A 23,033-nucleotide genomic window follows, 5' to 3' on the forward strand; every position below is an offset into this window, starting at 1 on the left:
GCTGTCTGCAGCTCGTGAGTCATTAAGAGTTATTTATTCCCATGAAACCTTTTGTTTTTGTATCACTAAAGATTAAAGAAATGTGCATCATTTTACTGGAGGAAAAAAGCAAAAATGAAAATGTTGTAGTGATGTAACAGTTCTAAACTGTGAATGTAAAACAACCGTGAGATCCCACAAAGGAAAATATGGGCCTGAAATGAGCATATGTCACCTTTAAGCCAGGCCTCCATGACAGCTATACCAAGCACTTAATTTTGACATGATAAACCATCTAAATCATGTTAAGTTCTGCATTTTTCAGTTGTGTGGCCACCTTGACTGATAGATGGGTACCAATCAGGTCAGTAGTTACACTTTGTGTCTTTAACATTGGTGCCTTTTAGAGCATTTTAATGTATTTACCTGACAAATACTGCAACCTGCTCTTCACTGAACTTCACTGTGGCCCAAGTAGTAATTTATTTGTGTATTAGTCGACATAAATTACTAGAAGATCTAGTTTATGAGTGAGCCACATATATTTAAAAAAACAAATCTAAGCAGCAGAAATGGCTACAAAATAATTTAAATAAATATTGTAATAATTAAAAAGCACTTGATGTGGCGTTAGTACATTCCAGTTAGTACATCAGTGAGAATACTTTTTTTTTTTTTTTTTTTTTTATACATCAGGCAGAGAGATTGAGGATGAAGACGTAGACATGTTGCCTTGCTGGGAGTTGAGGGTCCCAGACAGAGGCCTGTAGCCAGAACTGCCACTCCTGCTGCGCAGAGAGGTGGAGGAGATTGGTGGCAGCCCCACATTGTCAGCTCTGACCGCCTCTTTTGCTGGTTTAGCAGCGTCGTTCGATGTTTCCTGTGCTCTTTCAGGCTGTGTGTTTAGTCCCGTGGAGGCTGTGTGGGGAGCGGGTATGGCAGGAAGAGCGGTTGAAGGATGCTTTCCAGCGGGGGAAGGCGTGCTGAGTAATGTCTGCTGTGATTTAAACGCTGGATTGATGCTCATCCTCTGTGCCAGAGCCGTGATTGGAGACAAGTGGTTGGAGGGTTTTGCAGAGGACATTAAAGCTAGTGTAAGGCGAGGTATTCGTCTCGGTTTGCTTTTCGTCCGACGCCTCTTGTGATGTGATTGGTTGACTTTTTTCTTTGTCTGTTTCTTCTTGTGGCCTTTAGGTTCATGCGTGGAGACAGTAGTGTTCTTGCTTTGCTTTGGATGGCCTTTTCGCTTACGCCCTTTATGCCCCCTCCTCTTCTTTTCCCCCTCTTTCTCTGTCTCGCCCACTTTTTCCTCCTCCTCATCTTCACCACCATCTCCCTCGCCTTTCTCCTCTTCATCTCCTGAAGGTGTGATTGGATCTCGTCCATTTGGCAGCTCTCCTCCCGTCTCCCTCTCAAGGCTGGAGGAGGATGAAGGTTTGCTGCTGGCTGATGCTGCTCGATTCTTCTTGCTTTTCCCCTTTTTAGCAGCTTTTGATTGTTCGGGAATCATTCCGCCCAGGAGGCCCTTTGCCGCCGCCCTTGCCAGCACATCTTGGACCGTTTCCACCTTAGTAGGATCTGCCTGAAGAAGAAAGAGCAGTTTGAAGATTTAATGTGAAGCCACAATGCATTAAAATTACTGGTCTCGGGGGAAACGTAGCACAGGGGAGATCTACACAATAAAAACACAATGGTGTGGAAATGAGCTACAGCCATAAGGCGAACCTGCAGAGGAGGGGGAGGAGGCTTTTACACCGCATCATGGCAGCAAATAAAGAATATCATCTGAAAGGTACCAGGATGCTCACAGTCTACAGCCACTTGTGTTTCCTCTCTATGCCCATGTGAGAAAACAGCTGGTTTTGGACTGAATGCTATCATCACAATGATACCCTGCTTACAACAAAAATGCTAATGTGTTTGTAATGTTTGCCAGCCCTCAAAGTAAAACTTCAGTTTTTCTTCTTTAAGTACTGAATAACCAACCTGCACTCAGAAGTTCTCTGAAATTTATCCTATCAGATGTACGAGCATTGCCAAATTAATTACAGGTTATCCCGTGTGGATAGTAGAGAAACTATTTTTAATCTGGACAGAAAACACAGGACCAATCGAAAAATCATCCAGCGTTAAAGCTTCAGGGCCATTAATCCAGTCAAATACATAAATAAAAGGTGAGGGAAGATAAGCGATAAATTCAGGGTAGATGAATTTTGTTGACAAGCCCTCGGGCTGAAAATTGTCATAGTGTACCTTCCCACACTGCCACTCCAGACTGGCTTTAGAAGGTGTGTTAGTGCCACAGACTCATGTTACAGAGGAAATGCACAGATTAGAAGCTCAGTATAAAAAAAAAATGGGCAACTCTGAGTTTGGGGGCATCTTTATCATGTTGTAAGTTTTGTAAATTTGTCTTGTGGTCTGAAGAAGTCTGTGCTCAGTTCTTGTTACTTTGTGCAAATTAGATCATATTTATCTCTGTGTGTATTTATACTCCGTGCAGCTTGCTAACCAAGCTTGTTGGTGTTAGTTAATAACTCTTGTCTAAACATGACCTTTTATGTAACCAAAAACTAAGATAATGAAATTCAAGGGATCAAAACTACTTCATGAAGTCACCTTGGCAACATTCATTTTAATGTATAACTCCCCATCACACTGAAACACAAATAACCCTGTGGAAAAGAAAGTTTGCACAGAGACTCTGCAGTCTCGTGCGAATCTAAGTACACCCCACGATTAAGTCATGTACTGAACCACCTTTAGCAGCAATAACCAAAGTAATGAGTAAGTAAAGGTTTTCTCCCTCATGCCATTGTGGGGGAATTCTAGTCCACTCTTATTTACAACGCTGCTTCAGTTCACTGAGATTTGCGGGCATTCGGTCATGCTGGTGTAGCTTTGCTGCTGTGTTTGAGGTCACTGCCCTGTTGCATGGCCCGATTTAGGCCATCTTTTAGCTGTTGGACAGATGGTCTCACTTTGACTCTAGAATACGTCAGTGTGCAGAGGAGCTCATGGTAAAATCCATGACTGCAAGGTGCCCAGGTCCTGTGGCTTCAAAGTAAATCCACATAAACACACACCTGAATGCTCAAAACCAGCAAATTATGCAAACTTCTGCTTTTACAGAGGCGCTCACAATCACTGATGATCACTTAATCAAATGCATTTGATTATCAGCACCTGGCTGCTAAAAGGACGTGCTCAGTGTTTCACAGGACTGCAAATGAACTTTGTACGTTACAGCCTGAGTATTATATGGATAGAAGTGAAAGGTTGTATTCATCAGCAGAAACAAGAAATCCCATTAAATTTCCCAGAACCTTCGGTCTGTCTGTTTTCTGTCAGTCTCTCTGAATCATCATTTACTTTCTCTTCTCTTATGAAAGCTGCTTAAAAATATTACAAATGCATTTTCTATTCACCCCTGAGAGTTTAATCTGTCTCTGCAGTTTTTCATTTTTCTTACTTTGACAGCATTGTACACTTTGAGTCATTTATAAGCCTCAGAACTTTAATTGCGCTGCCAATGTGGTGGTAAAATGCAGAAGACTACAGTTTACTGGAGAGCGGTATGACTGATTGCAGCCCGTCACACGTGTTTAACAGATAAAATATTTCAGGTTTCAGGCTGATGAATCATTTTCTAATGAAAATGTCTACTTTAAGTCTCAGTGACAAGATCATTGGTCTACCACTTTGGTCCAGGCCGAAATATCTCACCTGTCGGGTTGATTGATTGATCATGAAAATGTGACCACTTCAAAAGCTTCATTGTTATTCAGCTATTAGCTCAAAACAGCACTGATAACCACACAGAGCTTCCAGCTTGGCTCCTTGAGTCGTGTGTACACCCTTACATTTTTAAATTAAAATGCTAAATCTACAATTTGTGCGGAAATACTGGAGATACTTGAGAGGGGAATAGAGCTCAACAACCTCCCAGATGTGGAACAGGTGCAGTTTGTCCCCTCGTCTATGAGGACGGGTTCTCGTTCCTTCATTTCTGTGTATCTGCACGCATCGATGCGGTATCTCTTCGGTGTAACAAAATCTGCAGTCCCAGCTCTGTGTTCATTGTAGTCGCTGTAGTGGTCGTCAATCCAATTAGACGTGATCATTAGATTTTAAATTACCGCAGCAAGCTGGACAGGACAGAGGTGTCTGCAGCAGCGTGCCCATTTGTGTTGGAAAGATACGTTTTGGATTAGAAATGATTCTTTAACCAGCAGCACATTCTGCATGAGAACGTTTAAATGAAACCCTTTCCTGCACATCAATCACCTGATCTTTATTATGTGTATATATATATATGTACACACACACAAATATCTTACAAATATCTTATTTGTGCCTCTTGCTACACTCTGTGTGTGTGTCTGTGGGACAAATCCAGGAAGAAAGACCAATTTAAGAATGATTCCTGGTAACTTTTATGTGCTCTTCGGTCACAAACAGAGTGCAGGATGTGCTATATTTCAACTGTTATTCTATTAACCGATCCTTCAGCCGTGTCTCAAATCAGTGCTTCTCTGCTGAAGGAATTGGCTTGTTCACACTGACAAGTACCTACATGCAGACTATACGGGTGGTGTTTGCTCTGCTTCTCACTCTCATTTGTCCTACAGCATCCAGCGTTTGAGTTTACTGTCTGCACAAACAGGTGTGTTGTGTACTTGTACATGCATGTCAATTAACGTTTCCGCCTCCATAAAGAGTCATTTTTCTTGTTGTCAAATGTCTGATTTCACTTAAAGGCACTTTCTTGTTTTTTCTTCAGCACTCAAAGGTGTCGAGGAGTTTTAAACTCGTTTCATCCTTCAGCTTTCAAGATGCTCCTTTATCTTTTCCATGTTTACTTCCAGATGTGAACATTTACCATGTAGATCTGCATCACTGCAGAAGCAAATTTTTTAAAGCTGCTTTGTCTTTTGCAACATTCTGTTATGACAATAGATTTAAAGGATCAGCGTTAGTAGGGACTTACTAAATATCACTTTCAACTCCTATAAATGCATTTTTATAAATGAGTAAACCATTATAAACCCAACGTGATTGAATAGCTTTTGTTGTGCCTCTACGGACCTCACTGCAGCATTTTTCGAGCTGCAGGTGATCGAAGGAGCAGCAGCTCCTTCTGTTGTATTTTTCCCTCTTTTTATGAGTGCAGCAAGAGGCAAGAAAGGGGAGGGGGCAAATGAGGTGATGCAACAAGGCTTGAGGGCTTGGAGGAAAGGCTGAAAGAGCGACACAGAGAATTATCCATTCATCTTGGCTCTCGAGTACTGAAATGTTTCACTGGCTCATAGGTATTTCATCTTTAGCTTGTCTCATTTTTATGGAATATTGGAATATTGCTGCAGTGTTTTTACAGAGCAATGGTCCACACACACACACACACACACACACACACACACACACACACACACACACACACACACACACACACACACACACACACATCTACCTACTGTGTGTGCGCGCGCAGGCTCACAGAGCTGACTGACCTCCCTGCAGTCAGACAGCAAAGAAGTGCAGCCTCAGCACTACTAGAAGGTCTTGTTGCAAAGCAATTGCATGCGCGCACACGCGTAAATACTCTACACACATCACAAAATCTCAGTCCTTTAAAAGCAGCCTTGTCCTTTATTCTCTTCTTACTTTCATCTTACGCTTTCTCCTCCCATGCGTCTCACCTGTCGGGACAGTCTGGCGACGAAGCAGCCGTTGGTGACCTTCGATGGTTCGAGCCTGAAAAACTTGTGTGAGTCCGCTTCGCCTCCTGACGAGGAGTCGTCCGGGAAAATTGGACCATTCACCCTGAGGGGACGGTACAGAACGGGAAGAAAAAGAAAGCATTTTCACACTGATTCGTCATCATCACATGCATTTAGAGGAGGATTACTGTAAGCCCAGGATGCATAGTTGTGGTCCTTGGGAACAGTTTGTGTGGCTCATGAGCCAATGAAAGATGATCACTGCACAGTTCATCAAATATGAAACCATAGGGGTGTTTTTCTTCTGTTTCAGCCACGATACCAACTAAAACCTCCTAAGAGCTACTGATAAAGCAGGGGTCAAACCAAAGAGAAATAAATTATTTTGACAACCAAATAAAGAAAACAGGATTTGTTTAATCGGCCTCAGCTTTTCTTCAAACTTTGTCAAATAATGTTGCTAGTAGTTTTACTTGATATACAAGCAACAGCAGTCACATGAAACAGTACGTGGGCATCCTGCAGTTCAGTGTCAGTGCAGTAGTTTACAGGCACAAAGGTTTCCTGTATGTAAGTGGATGGGAGTGGGTGGCTCATCAGGTGCTTCTCGTGGTGTCTCTTGACAGATTGTCCTGTTCACAGCCTAAGGACAGTCTTGTTTACGGGCCTCGCAGCTGTTGCTGTCAGGCCATACTTCTGGTCCAAGTTCCCTTCAGGATTCAATATTTTAGGAAATGTTGAATGAGAAATCTCAGCGGACCAAGCGCTGTCTAAATCTTGCTGAAATATGGAGACGATGTGCAGATGTGACCTTCGTTCGCATTAAAATTCTCAATGCAATGCTGATTGTGAAAGCAAGGTGCTCTTTATGTCGAGTGTTTACACACACAGTCAGATTTTTGGTGGGGCAACTTTTCATCTCCACTAAAAGCTATTAAGATAAAACTACGCTCGTGGGCTTTTATAATGGGTTGTGAGCTCACATGTTAAGTTACATGACTGGAGTCACATGTGTGGAAGCAGAATGTACAGTTAGGCTGATATTGATCCAGGTTTTGCAGTTTTGCCTCTGTGCACCAACACAGAGGATTTTTAAATCTAACAGTAAAGACGTGACTGAAGTGCAGACTTTTAGCTTTAATTTGAAGGGTTTAACAAAAGTATTGCATTAACTGGACAAATTTCATTTTAAATGAGAAGGGCAGAGCCTATCCAAGCTACCATAGGGTGGGAGGCAGGGTGCACCCTGGACAGATCGCCAGTTTCCTGCAGTGCTAACACAGAGACAGACAACCATTCGCACCTATGGCAAACACCCAGGGCCGTGATGCTATGAGGCAACGGCGCTAACCACCGCACCACCATGCTGCCCTGAATAAATCCTGCTACTTCTATCACAGCAGTCACAGCATCAATAAACACTAATGACCCAGTTTCACTGGCGGCCATACATGCACATGTCAATATGCTGATAATCTGATCATTATCTGGGGGGAAAAAGCAGTTCCCCTCCTTTTCTATATTTCTCTTCTAGTTCATCTTGGTTTCATCTGTCCAAAGAATCTGTTTTCCTAGAACTGTGTGGGCTCTTTTAGATGTTTTCTGCTGAAGTCTAATCAGGTCGTCCAGTCCTTCAGTGTAACCAGTGATTTGCTGTTTGTCATAAACCGTCTGTATGGAGACATCTCTTGATTGTAGATCCTTACAAGGACTCACCTGCCTCCCTCAGAGCGTTCTTGAGTTGTTTGTATTCTGTCATCATCCCACTTTGTTTGACTTCTGTGGTCTTTCAGGAATTTTTGGTGTTGCTGAGCCGGCTAAAGGAATTTCCTTGTTTTTAAGAACATACCAGGTTGTGGCCTCTGTTGATGTTTTTGCTCTCTGTGATAGGTTTATTATGGCTTTTCAGCCTAATGACGGCTTCGCCCACTTGCACTGACATCTCTTTGGGCCTCATATAAAATACAAAGTTCAACACTGTCATGAAATACCAGGGGAACAGACATCACCTGGCAATGAAACTGCTCGTCACTTGTCTAAGTACATTCGAGCCTCTGTGGACTGTGTATAAATGTGCCGGTCATTCCTAAACAGTTAATGCAAGTTGCTGAAAGTCAGTGCTTCAATCACACATTTACCATTTGATTTCAAATCCACTGTGGAGGCAAACATACAAAAACTGTGTCAAAAACCTGGCTATGTACTGATCGCTACTTCCTTCCAACCTTCGCTGAAGTGCAGTGGTGTTTGCAGTCCACTGTCATCCCTTGTAAAAACAACTGAAACATCTGTGTTTTCACAGAACAGATACTGGAAACACAGAGATCAAACATGTGCCTAAAATCCTAACGCAAGTTGATAAAAGAGCTTATGTGAGCTGATTTAATAACATTTGGATTCCTTTAAGCGGACGGATGGCAGGAAATGACTTTTGTGGAGCAGCAGGCATGAAACAGGCTCTGAAATCTTCTCCGCCCCGTTTACCCCGACTGCGGGATTAATCTCAGGCCCACCGGTAACAGCAGCTGATCCTTTAGACTGTCATCAGCCTGCTGACAGACTCTCTCTCTTACACACACACTCTCTTATAGAAAGGTAAAAATAATAGGTTATTTTGAAATCCGTGCACAGGAATGGTGACCCAAACCGCCGTATCCGCTGGAATCACATGCTTTCCAAGCTTATAAAGTGAATTTATCAATGTCAGCATGCTTTATCTGATAGCTTTTGTGAGTTTTTGCTCACATGAGCCCCATGCAAGGGTTTGTCCTACCATCTGTGTTTGGACTCAGAGATAATAATCCAGCTGCAATAAGAGAAAACGAACAGTTTAGCTTTAAAAAAGCTGAAATGACATTTGGTTTCTGTGGTTATTGCACAGTGAGCCCTAGAAAAGAAGATGGGCTGCTTGTTGCTCCCATTTCTATTTGCTGTGGAAATTAACGAATGATGCCAAAAGATAAAAGTAAAAAAAAGGACCATCAAATTAAACAAAGTATCTGAGATGGTTTAAGTGCCTCCTGTTTCCTGTTACACTGCCCTGTAGGTTCCTCATTAAGCTTGTGTTTGTTTAAGCCTGTGGATTAAAAAAGTACTTTATATTTATATATGACTAAAAGGATTAAATGCCTATTAAGCAGACAACTGTATAAAGATGGTGCATGTGTGCCGAGTGTGTTTGTTGTACCTGTAGGGCAGCAGTTTGGGGTGAGTGTGTGTTTTCTCTAACACTCTCTTCACCAGCTGTTCGTTTTCCTCAGGATACACTGAGCGTGTGCAGTAGACCACAGTCTGAACTTTTGGGACTGATGAATGAAGGAAATAAATGATTTTTTTTACCAACAGGAATAAAAATACAGAACGTGTTTAAGTTGTAGCTCGGTTGGTGAAAAGTGTGTGTGCTTGGTATTTACTCACAGGTGAGAGCGTGTGCCAGCAGTTTTGCCTGCTGGGCGGTCAGAGAGTTTATTTTTCTCTTGGAAACAGAACCATGGGACAAATCTGGCAGCAGACCCCAGTCTGTCAGCAGAGGAGAACCTGTTTAACGTCTGCCCTTGTTTAACTCTACTTGGACATGACTGCATAATATTCAAATGTTAAAAAAAAACGACATATATTATGTTTACTCATTGAAACAGGAGGTTGGGGTCTCTTATATTTCCCTACCTCCATGTTCACTGTGGATAGCGGGCACCGGGTCATTGAGGGCAGAAGACGAGCACTGAGGCAGCACCATGATGACCTTTACTCGCTGGACGGTGGCATCTCCGTCATCCAGACCGTAAAACGCTTGTGACAGGACACGAACGTCTACATCAGGATGTAGAGCAACATGTGAGTGATCGGATTAGTGTTGGCACTGTGCTGCCAGCATATGTAATATTCAAAACTCAGGGTTAGGGTTCATGAATGTTAAAGCTTAAAGGACAAATACAGCGACATCAGCAGCAACAAGGACAGATCAGTAAATCTGAAGTGTTTGTCACTCACTTTTTAAGTCCATCTGTGTGAGCAGTTCCTGGATCTCCTCTTTGTGTGAGGGGTTGTGATCAGCGCCACACACCAGCACTCGGACCGAGCGGGCAGCAGCCACAACAGCCACGTGTGCCACGGTCATGGCCGAGAAGGCCCCCGTTAGCAGGACGTCGTTTTTATCAAACAGCAGGGGGCGTAACACACTTGCTGCCACGCACACGCTCCTGTCCTACAAAGACAGACAGACAGGTGTGTTTGCTATTCACACAAGATCGGTGGACTACTTTCTCCTTAAAGAAGCTGGACCCTCCGGACTTACAGACCGCTGTGCAGCTAATCGAATTCAAGTCATTCAACTCAAGACTTCAGACATCACAACAGGAAGTCGGCCTGGATCAAAGGCCAAAACTTGCACTTTATCGCACAGCGGTGAAATGCTTTCCACCTAGAAAAAGACTATTAGGCAGCCTTCATACAGACTGAGTGTGTTTCTTTCTGCTGATTTCGATTCCTGTAACTTTTTCCTTCTTAATTTAAGTCTTTTATAGAGGAGCACGCAGCGCTCACACTAAATGCACGTGTTTGTAATGATCTGAAAAATCTGGACCTAAAATGACCGTCAATAGAAAAGCTGACAAAAACAGTGAGTGAGCTGGATTTCCACTGTTGCTGTTCTTTAAACTGAATATATGCAGTGATTTTTATCTCTCGCTGAATCCTTTTTCGCTTTTAACTCTTACCTTCAGCTCTCACTTTAAATCTTTCAGATTTACAAGCAGATCTCTAGTCCCCTCTAAGAATGACGTCAGCTGTTGGTCATCACCATCTTGTTCTTTGAAACCAGACTTCACAGTTATAACTAGAACTGACTGAGAAACTAAGGACTCCCATCAGGCAGTAATAAATAATACCAGAAGGTTTTTCTGAGACCATACATCCATCAAGAAAGCATTTACCAAGGTAAATCAAGTAAGGGATAGCTTCAATCTTCTCATAGACTTTTATGCAGTCTGACAGACTTCTGCTTCCAGAGAAGGTTCCTGCTGCTGATCATTAGAAAGAATGCAGATTTAAAGGACATCTGCAAAGGCTTCACTCCTCAGACTTAATTTAGTCTGTATGCATTTTCCAATAAGCACCACTGCTTGAAAACATAAATCCTGGTCGAGTCACTTGAGGGGCTTTAATCTGCCAGCTCTCTACTACAAACTGTCTGATTATGTGGCTTTGTGGCATCCACACCTCCCACGTCTCAGGCAGCATCTTCACCTAAACTAAAGACTTCCAGTGGTGAGAATGTGCCCAATCCCAAAGATCTCCTGCTGTGTGCTACTTTGTTCTGACCTGACTCGCCTGATGTTGTCTTGAGTTTACGTGTGAGAACACCTCAGCACTCTTCCCCGCTCTTTGCTCTAGTTTGCTAAGGTTATGTTCAAGTGCTCACCCCAGAGAAAACAGGTTCTCAGTTATCCTGGTCATGGTGGCCTTAAGAGCTTGAAAGGAAGGAAACCCACCCCACTAGGGGTGAAAAAAGGCAGGGGTCATTATCACCAGAGGTTTTGGGGGAAAGCACTGTCAGACCATGCCCCACCCAATCATGTGAACTATTTATGTCACCTGATGCGTAGTGTGAGTGGGGGTTGAGGTCTGGTAAGGGATCTCAAGACATAAATTGTAGGTGGGTGACAGCAGGTGTCCTAAGCCACCACCTCTGTTCGATGATGGTCACTTATATTCCTCTATCAAGCCATTTTGCCATCCCTGAAAGAGTGACCTTTGACCTTTAAGTGCAAGTACACTCTGGAGACTCAGCTACACATCAACAGCGAGTCAACAGCCACCTCCTAAGGGACTAATACCTGAGACTCTCCACCTTTAATTTTTAATACTGAAGAAACCTCTTGGATGAAAGTTGACATGTCTTCCGAAAACCTCTGACGAAGTCTTCTCACCTTCTTTTCAAGCTCTTAAGACTCAAATATAGGCACACCCAGATTTCTACCTGTATGTTCAGCACACGTGTGGCGGTGAGGCTGCTGTGCTGGAGCCAAGCTTGAAGATGCTGCGAGAAGATGAGTGTGTCGGGACAGAGGGGGTCCCTGCAGAACGTGAACTCCACGAGTTCAGTCTCGTTCTCCGCTTGACACAAACCAGCGCTTTGTAACGCTTCACACATCTCGTCAAGACTACAGGGAGAGGACAAAACATGCTGTCAGAGACACACACATCACCAGGTACAGATACAGGAGACTAGATCATTGTAATACAGATCTAATGTCAGTATTCTGCTTTAACCACCAGTAAACTTTACCAGGCATTAAACACATGCTGCATTAAGCCAAAAAAAAAAAAAAACCCAACCTGTCCCCTTAAGGCTACAGTGTACAATGAGTTTAATAAACAGCCGCTCTATTACACTTTAACTTACACATAACAGAGTGTGCTCCCAAACATTACTCAACCCCAGAAGATTAATACTGAAATAGGCCATGTCTGGGCTCTTGAACATACCATGAAACACAATGGCTGCTGTGAGCTGTTTCAGTGCAGCAAAGAAATAAATTTGGGACCATCATGCTGAAACTAGCACCTACCTGATCTTGAGAGTATCGATCCATGCGCACAGTGGCAGACCTCTTGCTCGGTGCTGTTTGGTCCTGACACTGTCGGACAGGAAGCAGGAGACACTCTGCAGATTCTGCTTCACTCTGCAGCGAGCTAGAGAGGCAGCCAGCTTGGTCTTACACCTGTAAAAACACAGCAGAGCCCATTTTCATGTTTCTTTGATTCAGTTTTGGTTATTTGGTTATGCATAAATATGCATAAATAAACTTCTGTTGTTCGCATGTGACTTTTACACTCGCACACACACCTGTGCAGACTTTTCTCCAGGTTCCTGACTTCCTGGATGGGTTCTTGCCCTTCTATCGTTGGACGTTCACACGGAGAAAACTTTTTGTCCTGAAAGTCGAACAGCATCACCATCGCCAAAGGCAGCAAGTCGTCAGACTGAAAAACATTGCAGGGCTTTATTACTGGCTGAGTCCTGAAACAATTGGACTGCTGTGCAAAAATGGGCAAAAAAAAACAAAAAACGCTGGGCAAATGTTATAAAACCGTATTTTATATTTTAAAAATATATTTTAGAATGAGTAAACTGAGAAAATGTGCTATTTTAAGAAAAATATCAGCACATTTTGAATTACTGGCAGCAATGCATCTCAAAAAAATTGGACAGGGCCTTGTTCACCACTGTGTAACATCCTTGTCACGGTTCTGGGTCAGTTTCTACCCAGTATTTTGAGTTTATTATGTTTTGGTTTAAGTTTGCATCAGGGATTGTTTTCTTGTTCTCTTGTTGTGTTAATGATGATTATGATGTTTATTATTAGAGTTTCTGTTTGTGTTTAGGATTTGTTCTTCGGTTGTGTCTGCTTAGTATTTGTCTAGTTCCATGTTTCATTTTCTGTCTGTCTCTCGATGTCGAGTCTGCGTCTTAGTGTGATGGTTTCTTGTTCCTGTTTTATTGTGAAGGTCTGCGTCTCATGTGAGTGTGTTCAGTTTTACCTCTGTCTCGTCTTGTTGATTATTCCCAGCTGTGTCCACCACCTGTGTGTAATTCCCCTGTGTTTCTCTGTGTGTATTTAAGTCGTGTCCTCTGTCATTGTAGTTGCTGGTCCGTCTGTGTATTCCACCCTGCTTCATCTGTGTGTTTCTCTACTGTCAACCGCCATCTGTTTCTGCTCGCTTTCATTCATGTTCAGGTTCGTGTTCTGTAGTCAGTCTAGTTTAGTTTTTGTTCGGTTCGCCTTTTGTCCATTTTTATTTTTGTGTTTAATAAACCACCATCACACCTTTAAGTGCCTGCGTTTGGATCCTCCATTTTCCACACGGCTCATCTCACTCGCCGTGACAATCCTGCCCTCTTTTAAAAACATTCTGGGCATTTATTTCTCTTGTTTTAGCCCTTTGACTCAAAATGTTGTAGCTTGAGGGGAAGCTCAGCTCTCTACTGAGAGGTCTGAGCCTCCCTTTAATCCAAACACTGTGTCACACTGAGTCAAAACGGTGACGTTTCAAACCAGAAAACCAAACAAAGGAGTTAGAAGGCAGTGAAATGTTCACAAAAGCTGAAGTTAAGGGTTCCCTTCATTCTTCAAAACAGGAATATATGATCACCAAAGAGTAAAGTAAAAATGATGAGCACGTCCGTCTGCACTCTTCCTTATGGCTGTGTACACGCACTCTTTTTGTCAGGTTGTGCGTGTGTGTGTGTGTGTGTGTGTGTGTGCGGGAGGCAGAATATGTATGTTGCAGTAAGGATGTGTGTTGAATTATAAAGAGCTGTGTGGTGGTTTTATAGTCGCACTCGCAGACTAACGGCCTCAGCCCATTCTCTGCGTTTCCCTCGACTTATCATTCCCACACAGAGCCACGCACGAGCGGAGCGAGTCTCTTATCCACGTATGTGTCATAGCGCAGTGTTTCACAGCGTAATTTACGGTTCCCAGTCAGAGAGAGTGCGTCTGCCTCTCCCTTGTGTGTATCACTTGCCACCTATAACCAGCCAGACCATGTACACGTCTGAATACAAATGGCCTTTAACTGCGTCCCTGCCTCCCTCGCTATCATTCCGCAATATTCGGATGAATCGCGCTCATACGGCCACAAACACTTCATTTGAAGACAGATAACTCCCAGACTGTTTCACACACTCAGTGTGTGAGCGTATTTCTTTTTTTCTTTTTTTTAAAAAAAACATTGGATTTGAGTCTGTAAACACCCAAATGTAAAATCTGGTGGGACTCACAATATGCTGCGAAGTATGGAAGCAGCTGTCGGAGATGATGTCCTCGAGTAAATCTTGATCTAGGAGGAAAACAAAGTTGTTAATGAACAAAGGGAAGAAAACATCGGCTGAATTTTAATGAATTAAGAGAAATTTGAATCATAGTGTCCATCAAAGCGGAGGATAATCATACTCTGTCACTTGTTTAGTCATATAGACAGTTTGGCTCTATTTGCTGATATCTTGAAGCTCTGTCTTCAGCTGAACCAAGGTCATGTGTCTTTTTGATATGCTAACAGCAACTGTGTTTTGGTTGTTATTCTAGTTAATACACAATCATTTCTGATTCAGAGTCAGAACTACAGATGCCAGAGCCTGCAAAGTCATTGTCAGTCAGTGTTGGACGCTGGGATATTTCCCTGTGCCCTGACGGTGAATTTGAGCAGCATTAGTAGAGCGCAGGAATGAGTAGAAGGACCTCTAAAAAGACTCAGTATGAGTCATTCAATCTCTACTTGCTACTTTACACATAAAGTAAAAAAAAAAAACAACTTTTGGTATAATGAATTTGGGAATAAAGAGTTCCAGGAGGGAGAGAGCAAGAGGGGGGAAGAATGAAGAAGAAATGCTAAAGTGCCCATCAGAGTTAATTAAAAATGAAAAACGCTAAACAAAAATCCTTGAGCTTACTGCATATCTCTGTTTAAAACAAGCAGGCTATTTGTTTTGTAAGTCACTGGGTCCCTTTATAAATTAGTATGTGCATTGATTAGTGTATTCCTGGAGGGTTTTTGAGGGTTCACCTGTAGCCTGAACCTTGAAAACTAGGGTTCAGAGGCTCTTTGTCCCAAAGCTTTGCATTTTTAATCCAAATAACTTTCAGACAAACATGAATTTCAGCCTGAGGGGAGTAATAACACATATAATAACATGTATAATAACCTAAAAAATGTTCAGTTATTCCTTTTGTACACTTATGGATGCAGACAACTGTCTACACACGTATTCACTTTTATTTTGGACACAATTTTGTTGCTAAACATGGAAAAACAGTTTACTGAAAACACTTTAATCACACGTGGAGTACTGTGCAAAGGTTTGGAGCCACCCCTCACTTCTTTTAATTTTGCTTCCAAGAATCCAGCCCTGCACTGATTTTAAATTGTGTCTCAAGGCACTTTGTTTCTAGCAGAATGCTGCAAAAACAGGAATCATTCCCATATATCCAGTTGAAGTAATATTTAAAAACAGAACAATAACAGGCTCTGTTATTGTTTGTGGCTGCATTTCAACCAGTGGTGATGGAGATGTTAGAACATCTGATTGGTGCAGCTTCATTTCATTAATAATATAGTTATTATTGAAATATACATATAGATATATATAAAACACTTGAAATGCTTACCATTTGTTCCACTAGTTTTCTAAAAAAAAGAAATGCTGTTCACTCCCCTGACCACATTGCAAAGCTATGACATCACAGCAATGTGATTGGTCAGTTGCAACATTGCTACATACGATGATGCAGGAACAACAACAACAATACAGGGATAACAGACGCAGCAGAAATTATGATATGGAGGCGGTATTAAATAACACATAGTGTCAGTTTAAGTGGCCTGGGATGGAGTCAAATAACCAGCCTGAATTATCTTGTCAGTCTGTCCCTGCTGCCAAGAAATTGCTCAGAGTAACGAGAAAATTATTTCTGGAAACGAGTGTTCCTGTTCAGCAGAAAACACAATAGTGCTAAAGTATCATGAGGTTATGGCAAATGGAACTCAATGAGAGCTCAACAGAAAGGTTCCGGTGGTAAAACGAAGGAAAAAACCTGTTTATGAGCCATAATTTTGTGAGCATCCAAAGTAGACTTACTGCGAGCTCCTGTGGAAACCACAAGCCTGTGTTTGCATTTTATTTGCGCTTTCACATGAAAGAAGTACTGAACTGAAACAGTGACATTTGTGATTGCTGTTACCATGGAAATGTGTAAGTCTGTGTACACTTCAGTGCACACAAACAACAAAAGCTATTAAACAACACAAAAAGCATTAAATCCGACAAGGCTGGAATTCATTTCCTGTGAAATCTGGGATAGTTTTGCTTATAGGTTGGGTAGTTATGTAGACAATTATGCAGACAGTAATTATGTAGACATGTCTTGTAACTTTTGCCTCATTTTATTTTTTGATCTAAATTATCTCTTTCACTGCCATGAGTCATAACTGGTTGGGTTGGTTCAAGGCTTAAAAGTCTTTCTATAAGGACTTTAGACATTGTCAGTGGAGTAAATGCTTATTCCAGAAAATCACTTTTGGAACTGGAGCCATTAAAACAGTGTTCAGTCACTGTTGAGCTCTGTCAGCAAGACGGTACCAGGTGGTTAAAAAAATGAATGCAGAAAGTTTAGTGTTCAGCTGGTGTCGTGCCTCTGATAAGCTGACAAATGTAAGTCCAAATTCACCTCTTTTAATTCTAATTTTGTCTCTACCTCCTCCTGAGAGAATATCTGCCTCATAAGCTGCCAAATGCTCTGTTATGGTTACCAGCTCTGTGTGGCAAAAACCATGCCAATACCCAAATTTAGAGTGAGTATGTTGCATGTTGGTGTGTTGTTGGTGTGTGTGCGTGTGTGTGTGTGGCATCTGGAACTGGTTTCTGTAGGATTTCAGTATTCATTTTTTTAATATTGAAAAACCTTTTTTTTTTAAAAATATTGTATTCCATTCATAGATATTCATGCAATTTTCATGATAAAGAATTCTATCCAGTGAATGAAAAATGCAACATGCAGCAACACTTCAAAAGCAGCTCGCCAACCCTATCTGTTTGCCCCTTCCCTTCCTTTACTCGTGTTGCTGGGCAAGAACTGAAGGGGGGGTGTTTGCTATGCTCTGTGGCGGTCCAGAGACCTGTGCAAGTTCACTATGCAATACACACTAAAACAGGAATTCCCTTTACATGCAGATACATATGAATGTCATAAATGTGTTTCAGTCGAGGCTGCTGTGGTCATGATATTGCCATTTTCATCTGGAGCAATTTTATATTTGGTGGTACAGAGATGACAACAGATGTGACTGATAAAGTCTGGAAGAAAAGGGGGATCTAGGAGTGGAGGTGGGGTGTAAAGTGGCTTGCAGATGTGCACCAATAGTGGGAAGGCTAAAGTAGCCTAAATGCTACACAGTATAGGAGATTTATCATTTAGATGCAGATGTCTACCCAGAATCATTCTATAACCAAACAAGTTGCCAGTCAAATGTAACCATGTTTTACCCATAAGAAACAAGCCTTTTAAGATTAGCTGGTTCTGTCATAGTGACACTGACACACCTCCATTCTGGAAATGGCGACATGGGAACAGATTCACATAGTATCAAACGACTGCACCATGTTGGTCTCTAGATATATCACGAGTTAAAGTGAAGGATGAACCTATATAAGGAACTTTACAGAACATTTAAATAGGTAGTGACACTTAGTCACTATGCTGTCTTATGTTCAAAATCAGGATGATTATTTCTTGTTTTGTCATAGAGAATCAATGATGCGTGTTTTACAAACTGTTTATTGCAAAAATACAAAATGCTGCGCTTTAATATTCAGAAGAAATTCTGTTTACCTACATTGTAGGTGGCTGTGGACAACCAAAAAGAAAAGACAGGTATCTGGAAAAACTCGCTGCCACCTAAATGGTCAAATAATGTATGTAAAACGTTGTGTTTTTCACTATATGCGCACTTGTGGCTTTTTAAAGTGAATTTATATGTGTGTGTGCGTGTGTGTCTGCCCATGACATGCACTCTCTTATCACCTCCCAAACAGACATCTACTGCACTTCCACTCAAGCAATTTGCAGTCACGTGGAGAAATGAAATGTATGACTATATATTATTTAATCTGCTGCCTGCAGTTGAAGATGCTATTCAGAAAGTGAATATTGGAGCTGACATATGCTGCTCTCCTCTGTTATTCATTATAAAGATAAGGCTGCCTTATCCCTAGGAGTTGGGTAAAGTCCTCAGAGGTGGCAGTAGAGGGGATCAAATTAATTTCCCCCTGACTTTATGTTTAACCACCAGTGGGCTCCCTCCATGCTGGATATACAGTACAGTTCATCTGCATTCATAAAACTAAATATGGTTAAAGTATGGTGCGCTATTCTAAATTGTTCACTGTAATCTTACATTTAAGTGTGTTAAAGGCGAGCTGGAACACATGCTTCTCCATGGTTTTGTCCCCGCTCTTGAGCAGCGATGTTTCCGTCTTTTTTCCATAATGTAGACGCTGATGTTGGCTGGCTGGCTTGTCTCTACACAGCTGCTGGAAAATATCTGCAGCCTGTAGGTAAACCTGATCAGATAGATGATAGGCTGAGGAAAAACAAAGGCGGCACGAGAGAGGTGGAGGGAGGAAGTTGGAGAGACGATACAAGAACGGTGCTGATTATCTGAATAGAGAGAAAAGTGTCGGGTTTGTTAGAGATTGTTAGTTTCTGTTGGCAGCTGTTTTTTAAAAGCGGGTATTAATAATAACATTAAAGATTTCCTTTGCTCTGTATTCAAACATGTAAAAATGTAACTTTACAAAGTTGCATCTGCTTTCGTGTTCTTTTTCAGGGAGAAGAGGCTTTCTCCTTGCAACTCTTCAACACAAACCATACTTGTTCAGGCGTTTTCTTATTGTACTGTTATCAACACTGATGTTTAACATGCTAACCGTGGCCTTTAGAGCCTGAGATGTTGCTTTGGGGGTCTTTTGGAGCTTCTCTGTGCTTTGCCCGGTCTGACCTTGGGTGAATTTGCTGGGATGTCCAGTCCTGGGAAGACTGGTGACTGTCTTGAATGTTTTCCACTTGTGAATAATCTCACTGTACAATGTTGGGCTTCCCAGACTGATGGCAGGAACAGTTGCTTCTTTAAAATCATTGCAAATGTTTTTTCTCCTTGGCATGTGTTAATACTGACCTGCAAACTGCCAAAACCTCTGTTTTTATATAGGCGCTGTCACTCACTGATGACCAGTCAGTTAATTGAGTATTTAATTAGCAGCATTTGCCTGCTACTTACCCTCTAAATTACCATGAAAGCAAAAATGCTGTATGCTTAATTTTTCACAAGATGAAAGTTCTGCGAAAATTGTAGTTTTCTCTTGCAACTTGCAGTTTGGTAAATACAATATGAGATAAGTAGTGCAAGTTTTAAGACTGGATATCACCTGTAGAGTGAGAAGATGAATGCAGTCGAGGGAGCAGGGAGCAGAAAGGCTCCTTGCTGATCACCTTCTCCGTCCCAGAGCTCGTATTCACATCCTCGCCGGAGCCCACTGTAACACAAAGACTATGTATGTGTGCTCATGTTACACAAATACACAACCAGCAGCACCGTAAACACCTTACCTTTGCCTGCCATGATCAGAGAAAAAACAAGCACTTGTCAAGAGGTTCTGTAAGCAATTTCCAGTCTATCTGACAACATTTGTCTTTTCTTGTTTGGCACTCCTGCCAGCATCTGCTGTTCCAGCGAGCATATAAACACACACAAACACTGTGTGTTTACAGAGCTGAACCCGAGCTCTGCAAATGTAAATAAGACGCACAGCATCGGTCATAGCTGACATGTGATCCACCTCCCACTTTCCTGTGAATGTGAGACAGAGCGGCCGCAGGCCCCTGTGCGTAATTGGGCTCCTCCTGGTGCAATTAGGCGGCCTTTCGGATACGTCGGCATGAATAAATAATGGACCGCTGCCTGACCCTGCACAAAGGTCCACCTCTGACTGACCCTCTAAAACCATCTGTGTGCAGCTGCTTCACCAACACACATGCACTCAGTTGTGTTTCCATCGCTTCAGGGGACATTACATTGACCTCCATCTATTTTCCTGCAGAGTTATTCTAACTTTAACAACTTCTTGAATGACCTCTAACCTTTACTCTGACCTTAAACCTAGATTCTTCTGTCTAAAATGTAATGAAATGATAGAATAGAGGCACACATTAGCTAACCCAATAGTTTTAACCGGTGTTTAGTGTTCGGTGACATCACTTTCTTTGAGACTTAACATCCAAAAGTTCAGGGACCACTTGGCTCTAATTAAACTGGATTAATAGAGAGAAACACAGACACAGTGTAATCGGCTTTTACGGCACTCATGAATGTTTAAACACAGAGCTGGAATTGACCAGAAACGTGTCCAATAAGGCCATGTCAGTGCAAATGGAATAAATTAATGAATATCAAACAGCAGTGATTTAATGAGTGTCAAGCAGTTTCCTGCAGAAGAAAAACCCTAAGTCCACTTAAGAAGAGCAGCACTGGAAGAAAAGGCTACAGCAGCTTAGTGTAATCTGCATACAGGATGATGGGCTGTTTAAAATTGCATAGCAGGTCTTACCGTTGTCATTCAGGACTCTCCTCATGGGAACAACGCTCATCTTCTGAGCGAGTATCCTGGATCTGCCTGTGTGCTCTTTACTCTTTCCCGGCTATTATATGCTGTCCCAGTGAATTGGAGAACTTCACTCCTCTCATCACCTCTTTGTCATCCACGGCTTCCCTCTGGAGAGAGTTTGAAATGCCATGGCAACAATATGATAATGAAGGAGGCCTGACCCCCCTCTGAGATAGCTATACAGTATAATACATAACATACTTTGTATAACATACAAAACATAAAATACTTTATCATCTTGGATTTTCACTGTTACATTAGTCACACATTTATTAAATCATGTTAAATATATTTAAAAAAATGATCAAAGTGAACCACAGACCACAAAGCTGAGTGTCTGTGTTTGCTGGCAAATATGAGAAACTATCTTGGATACCATTACACACAGGAATGTGTCCAGGGCAGCTGGAAACTTCCTTCATACTGTACTACCTGTTAATAAGTGACAGCGTTGGGGGGGGGCTTCACAGGTATCTGATGTCACTGCCCCCTACTGAGCACAGAAGTGCAGTGCAGCATAAGGCAAAGCTGGGGAAGCTGTGACTTACAACATACTAGTACAATATTTTTTAATTTAGTAATAAAACAGGATGTGATGCTAATGCCATAGACTGTATATATAGGATGGACATAATCCTTGGATATATTTTCACGCACATTAATAGACACTTGGAATTCCCTCTGATTGGTATTATTGAGCCTGTGGCTAAGCTTCCTTGGGAAAGGTACTGAACCCTGAGTTGCCCCTGATGCATCCATCAGTGTGTGTCTGTGAATTTTATATGCTTAGGCATAGAAAAAGTATTTGAGTGAATAGGTGACTGAGGCTTGTAGTAAGAAAACACCTTTAAGTCTCAAGTTAAGTAAAAAAAGAAGTATATTCCATTTACCTTTTGATATGGAAACTGTAACATTTTACTAGGTTTCATGGTTGAAACTCACATAGGTGCTTGAAGGCAGCTTAGAGATGCTTTAAACAGGATGCAAAAGGGCGCTGGGCTGCAGTCTGTGGGGCTGAAAAATTGAAGCTAAATGCAGAAGTGCTAAAAATGCCAGTTTCTCTAATGGCTCTTTAGGGCTGGGCTCAGAACTGAGTAAATCCCCACAGACTCACCTGTTAAATGTCCAACTTCACAGCATTAAAAAGCATGTTAACATGTGGCTGCTTTGACTGACAGGTATGTGCTGCTGTTAAAGCATTTTTAATAGACTTAGAGACTTAGAGCTTTTTATTGTCATTGTGCAGTTTCTTGCACAGCGAAATTGGGTTTCAGAATTGAAATTGGGTAATAGAATCATCTGACAAATATTACAGCTTGCTGTGTATTACAGACCATCGGAGAACTTCATTTTTTGATTGGTGATATTTTATTATTTAATTAGCTGAAATGTGTGTCTGTTTGTGTTGCACTTCATCAGTCTCCACTCTCTAGGTCAGATATGTTAATCTGAGGCTCCATAACCCAACATATTCATTAATTTATTCCATGTCTAAAACACATTGCAGTGGTTGATGTCACAGCATAGTGACAATATCCACCTGCATTTGCAGTCAGTGTTGGGTTCCTGTGTCATTCAGTGCACGTATAGCCTGCCGAGTATATCTGTGTTGTACGGACGTGCTTGCTTTCTGAACTTCAAGGTTAGCAAAAGCAGAGATAAGATGTATAAGCACATCTTATCACAGATTTACAAAGAATGTATTTAAACAATCGGGATTGTAAATTCAACACTAGGTCAGACTTTTGCAGGTTCATTTAAGAACACGAACGTGTCATTTTCAACAGTGCTGAATTTGAGTGATTTGTTAATAAGGAACTCAGCAGTATGCAGACCCCGCAGAGAGCAGGCTAATGAGCTTTTGTTCCAATATTTCAGAGCGAAAAGAGAACAGATAAGGATGCTATTTTAAACTTGTTAATTCCTGGAAGCAGAAACATTTTTAGCTTCCCCTTTCATAACGACTGTTTTTTGCTTTTTTTGTTCACTCATCTGCCTGGCTAAACGTGTTAGGGGCGTGGCCATGTTAATTGACCTGAGCCGACTGCTAGGCTAATCCAGTGGAAGCACCCTATGCCTGCTGTTGGAGACTCTTTATAATGGATTATTTAATT

General features: G+C 41.8%; 1 protein-coding gene across 1 annotated transcript; it reads right to left on the reverse strand.

Annotated features, from left to right (window-relative positions):
* Window positions 1–32: 32 nt before the first annotated feature.
* On the reverse strand, window positions 33–19,419 carry LOC146385544 (putative methyltransferase NSUN7). Its single transcript, XM_084929939.1, has 12 exons — window positions 19,257–19,419; window positions 18,654–18,908; window positions 14,485–14,543; window positions 12,547–12,683; window positions 12,269–12,421; window positions 11,677–11,860; window positions 9,690–9,903; window positions 9,366–9,509; window positions 9,117–9,218; window positions 8,887–9,004; window positions 5,679–5,802; window positions 33–1,561 (listed from the first exon to the last, which is right to left on the reverse strand). The coding sequence occupies exons 1-12, from the start codon at window positions 19,417–19,419 to the stop codon at window positions 665–667; spliced, it is 2,550 nt and encodes an 849-aa protein (XP_084786065.1). The 3' UTR covers window positions 33–664.
* Between the last annotated feature and the right edge of the window lie 3,614 nt (window positions 19,420–23,033).

The sequence above is a fragment of the Perissodus microlepis genome, chromosome 6 (genome assembly GCF_051167445.1).
Source record: "Perissodus microlepis isolate ML-2025 ecotype Zambia chromosome 6, ASM5116744v1, whole genome shotgun sequence".
Classification (NCBI taxonomy): Eukaryota; Metazoa; Chordata; class Actinopteri; order Cichliformes; family Cichlidae; genus Perissodus; species Perissodus microlepis.

Excerpts from the sequence above, each read along its gene's own strand:
- LOC146385544 (XM_084929939.1), bottom strand. The coding sequence starts at position 19,419 with ATGCCAAGGAGAAAAAACATTTGCAATGATTTTAAAGAAGCAACTGTT. Across the intron at positions 12,422-12,546 it reads CTGGAGAAAAGTCTGCACAG|GTGTAAGACCAAGCTGGCTG; the intron begins GTGTGTGTGCGA and ends GTGTTTTTACAG. Across the intron at positions 1,562-5,678 it reads TCGCCAGACTGTCCCGACAG|GCAGATCCTACTAAGGTGGA; the intron begins GTGAGACGCATG and ends TTTCTTCTTCAG.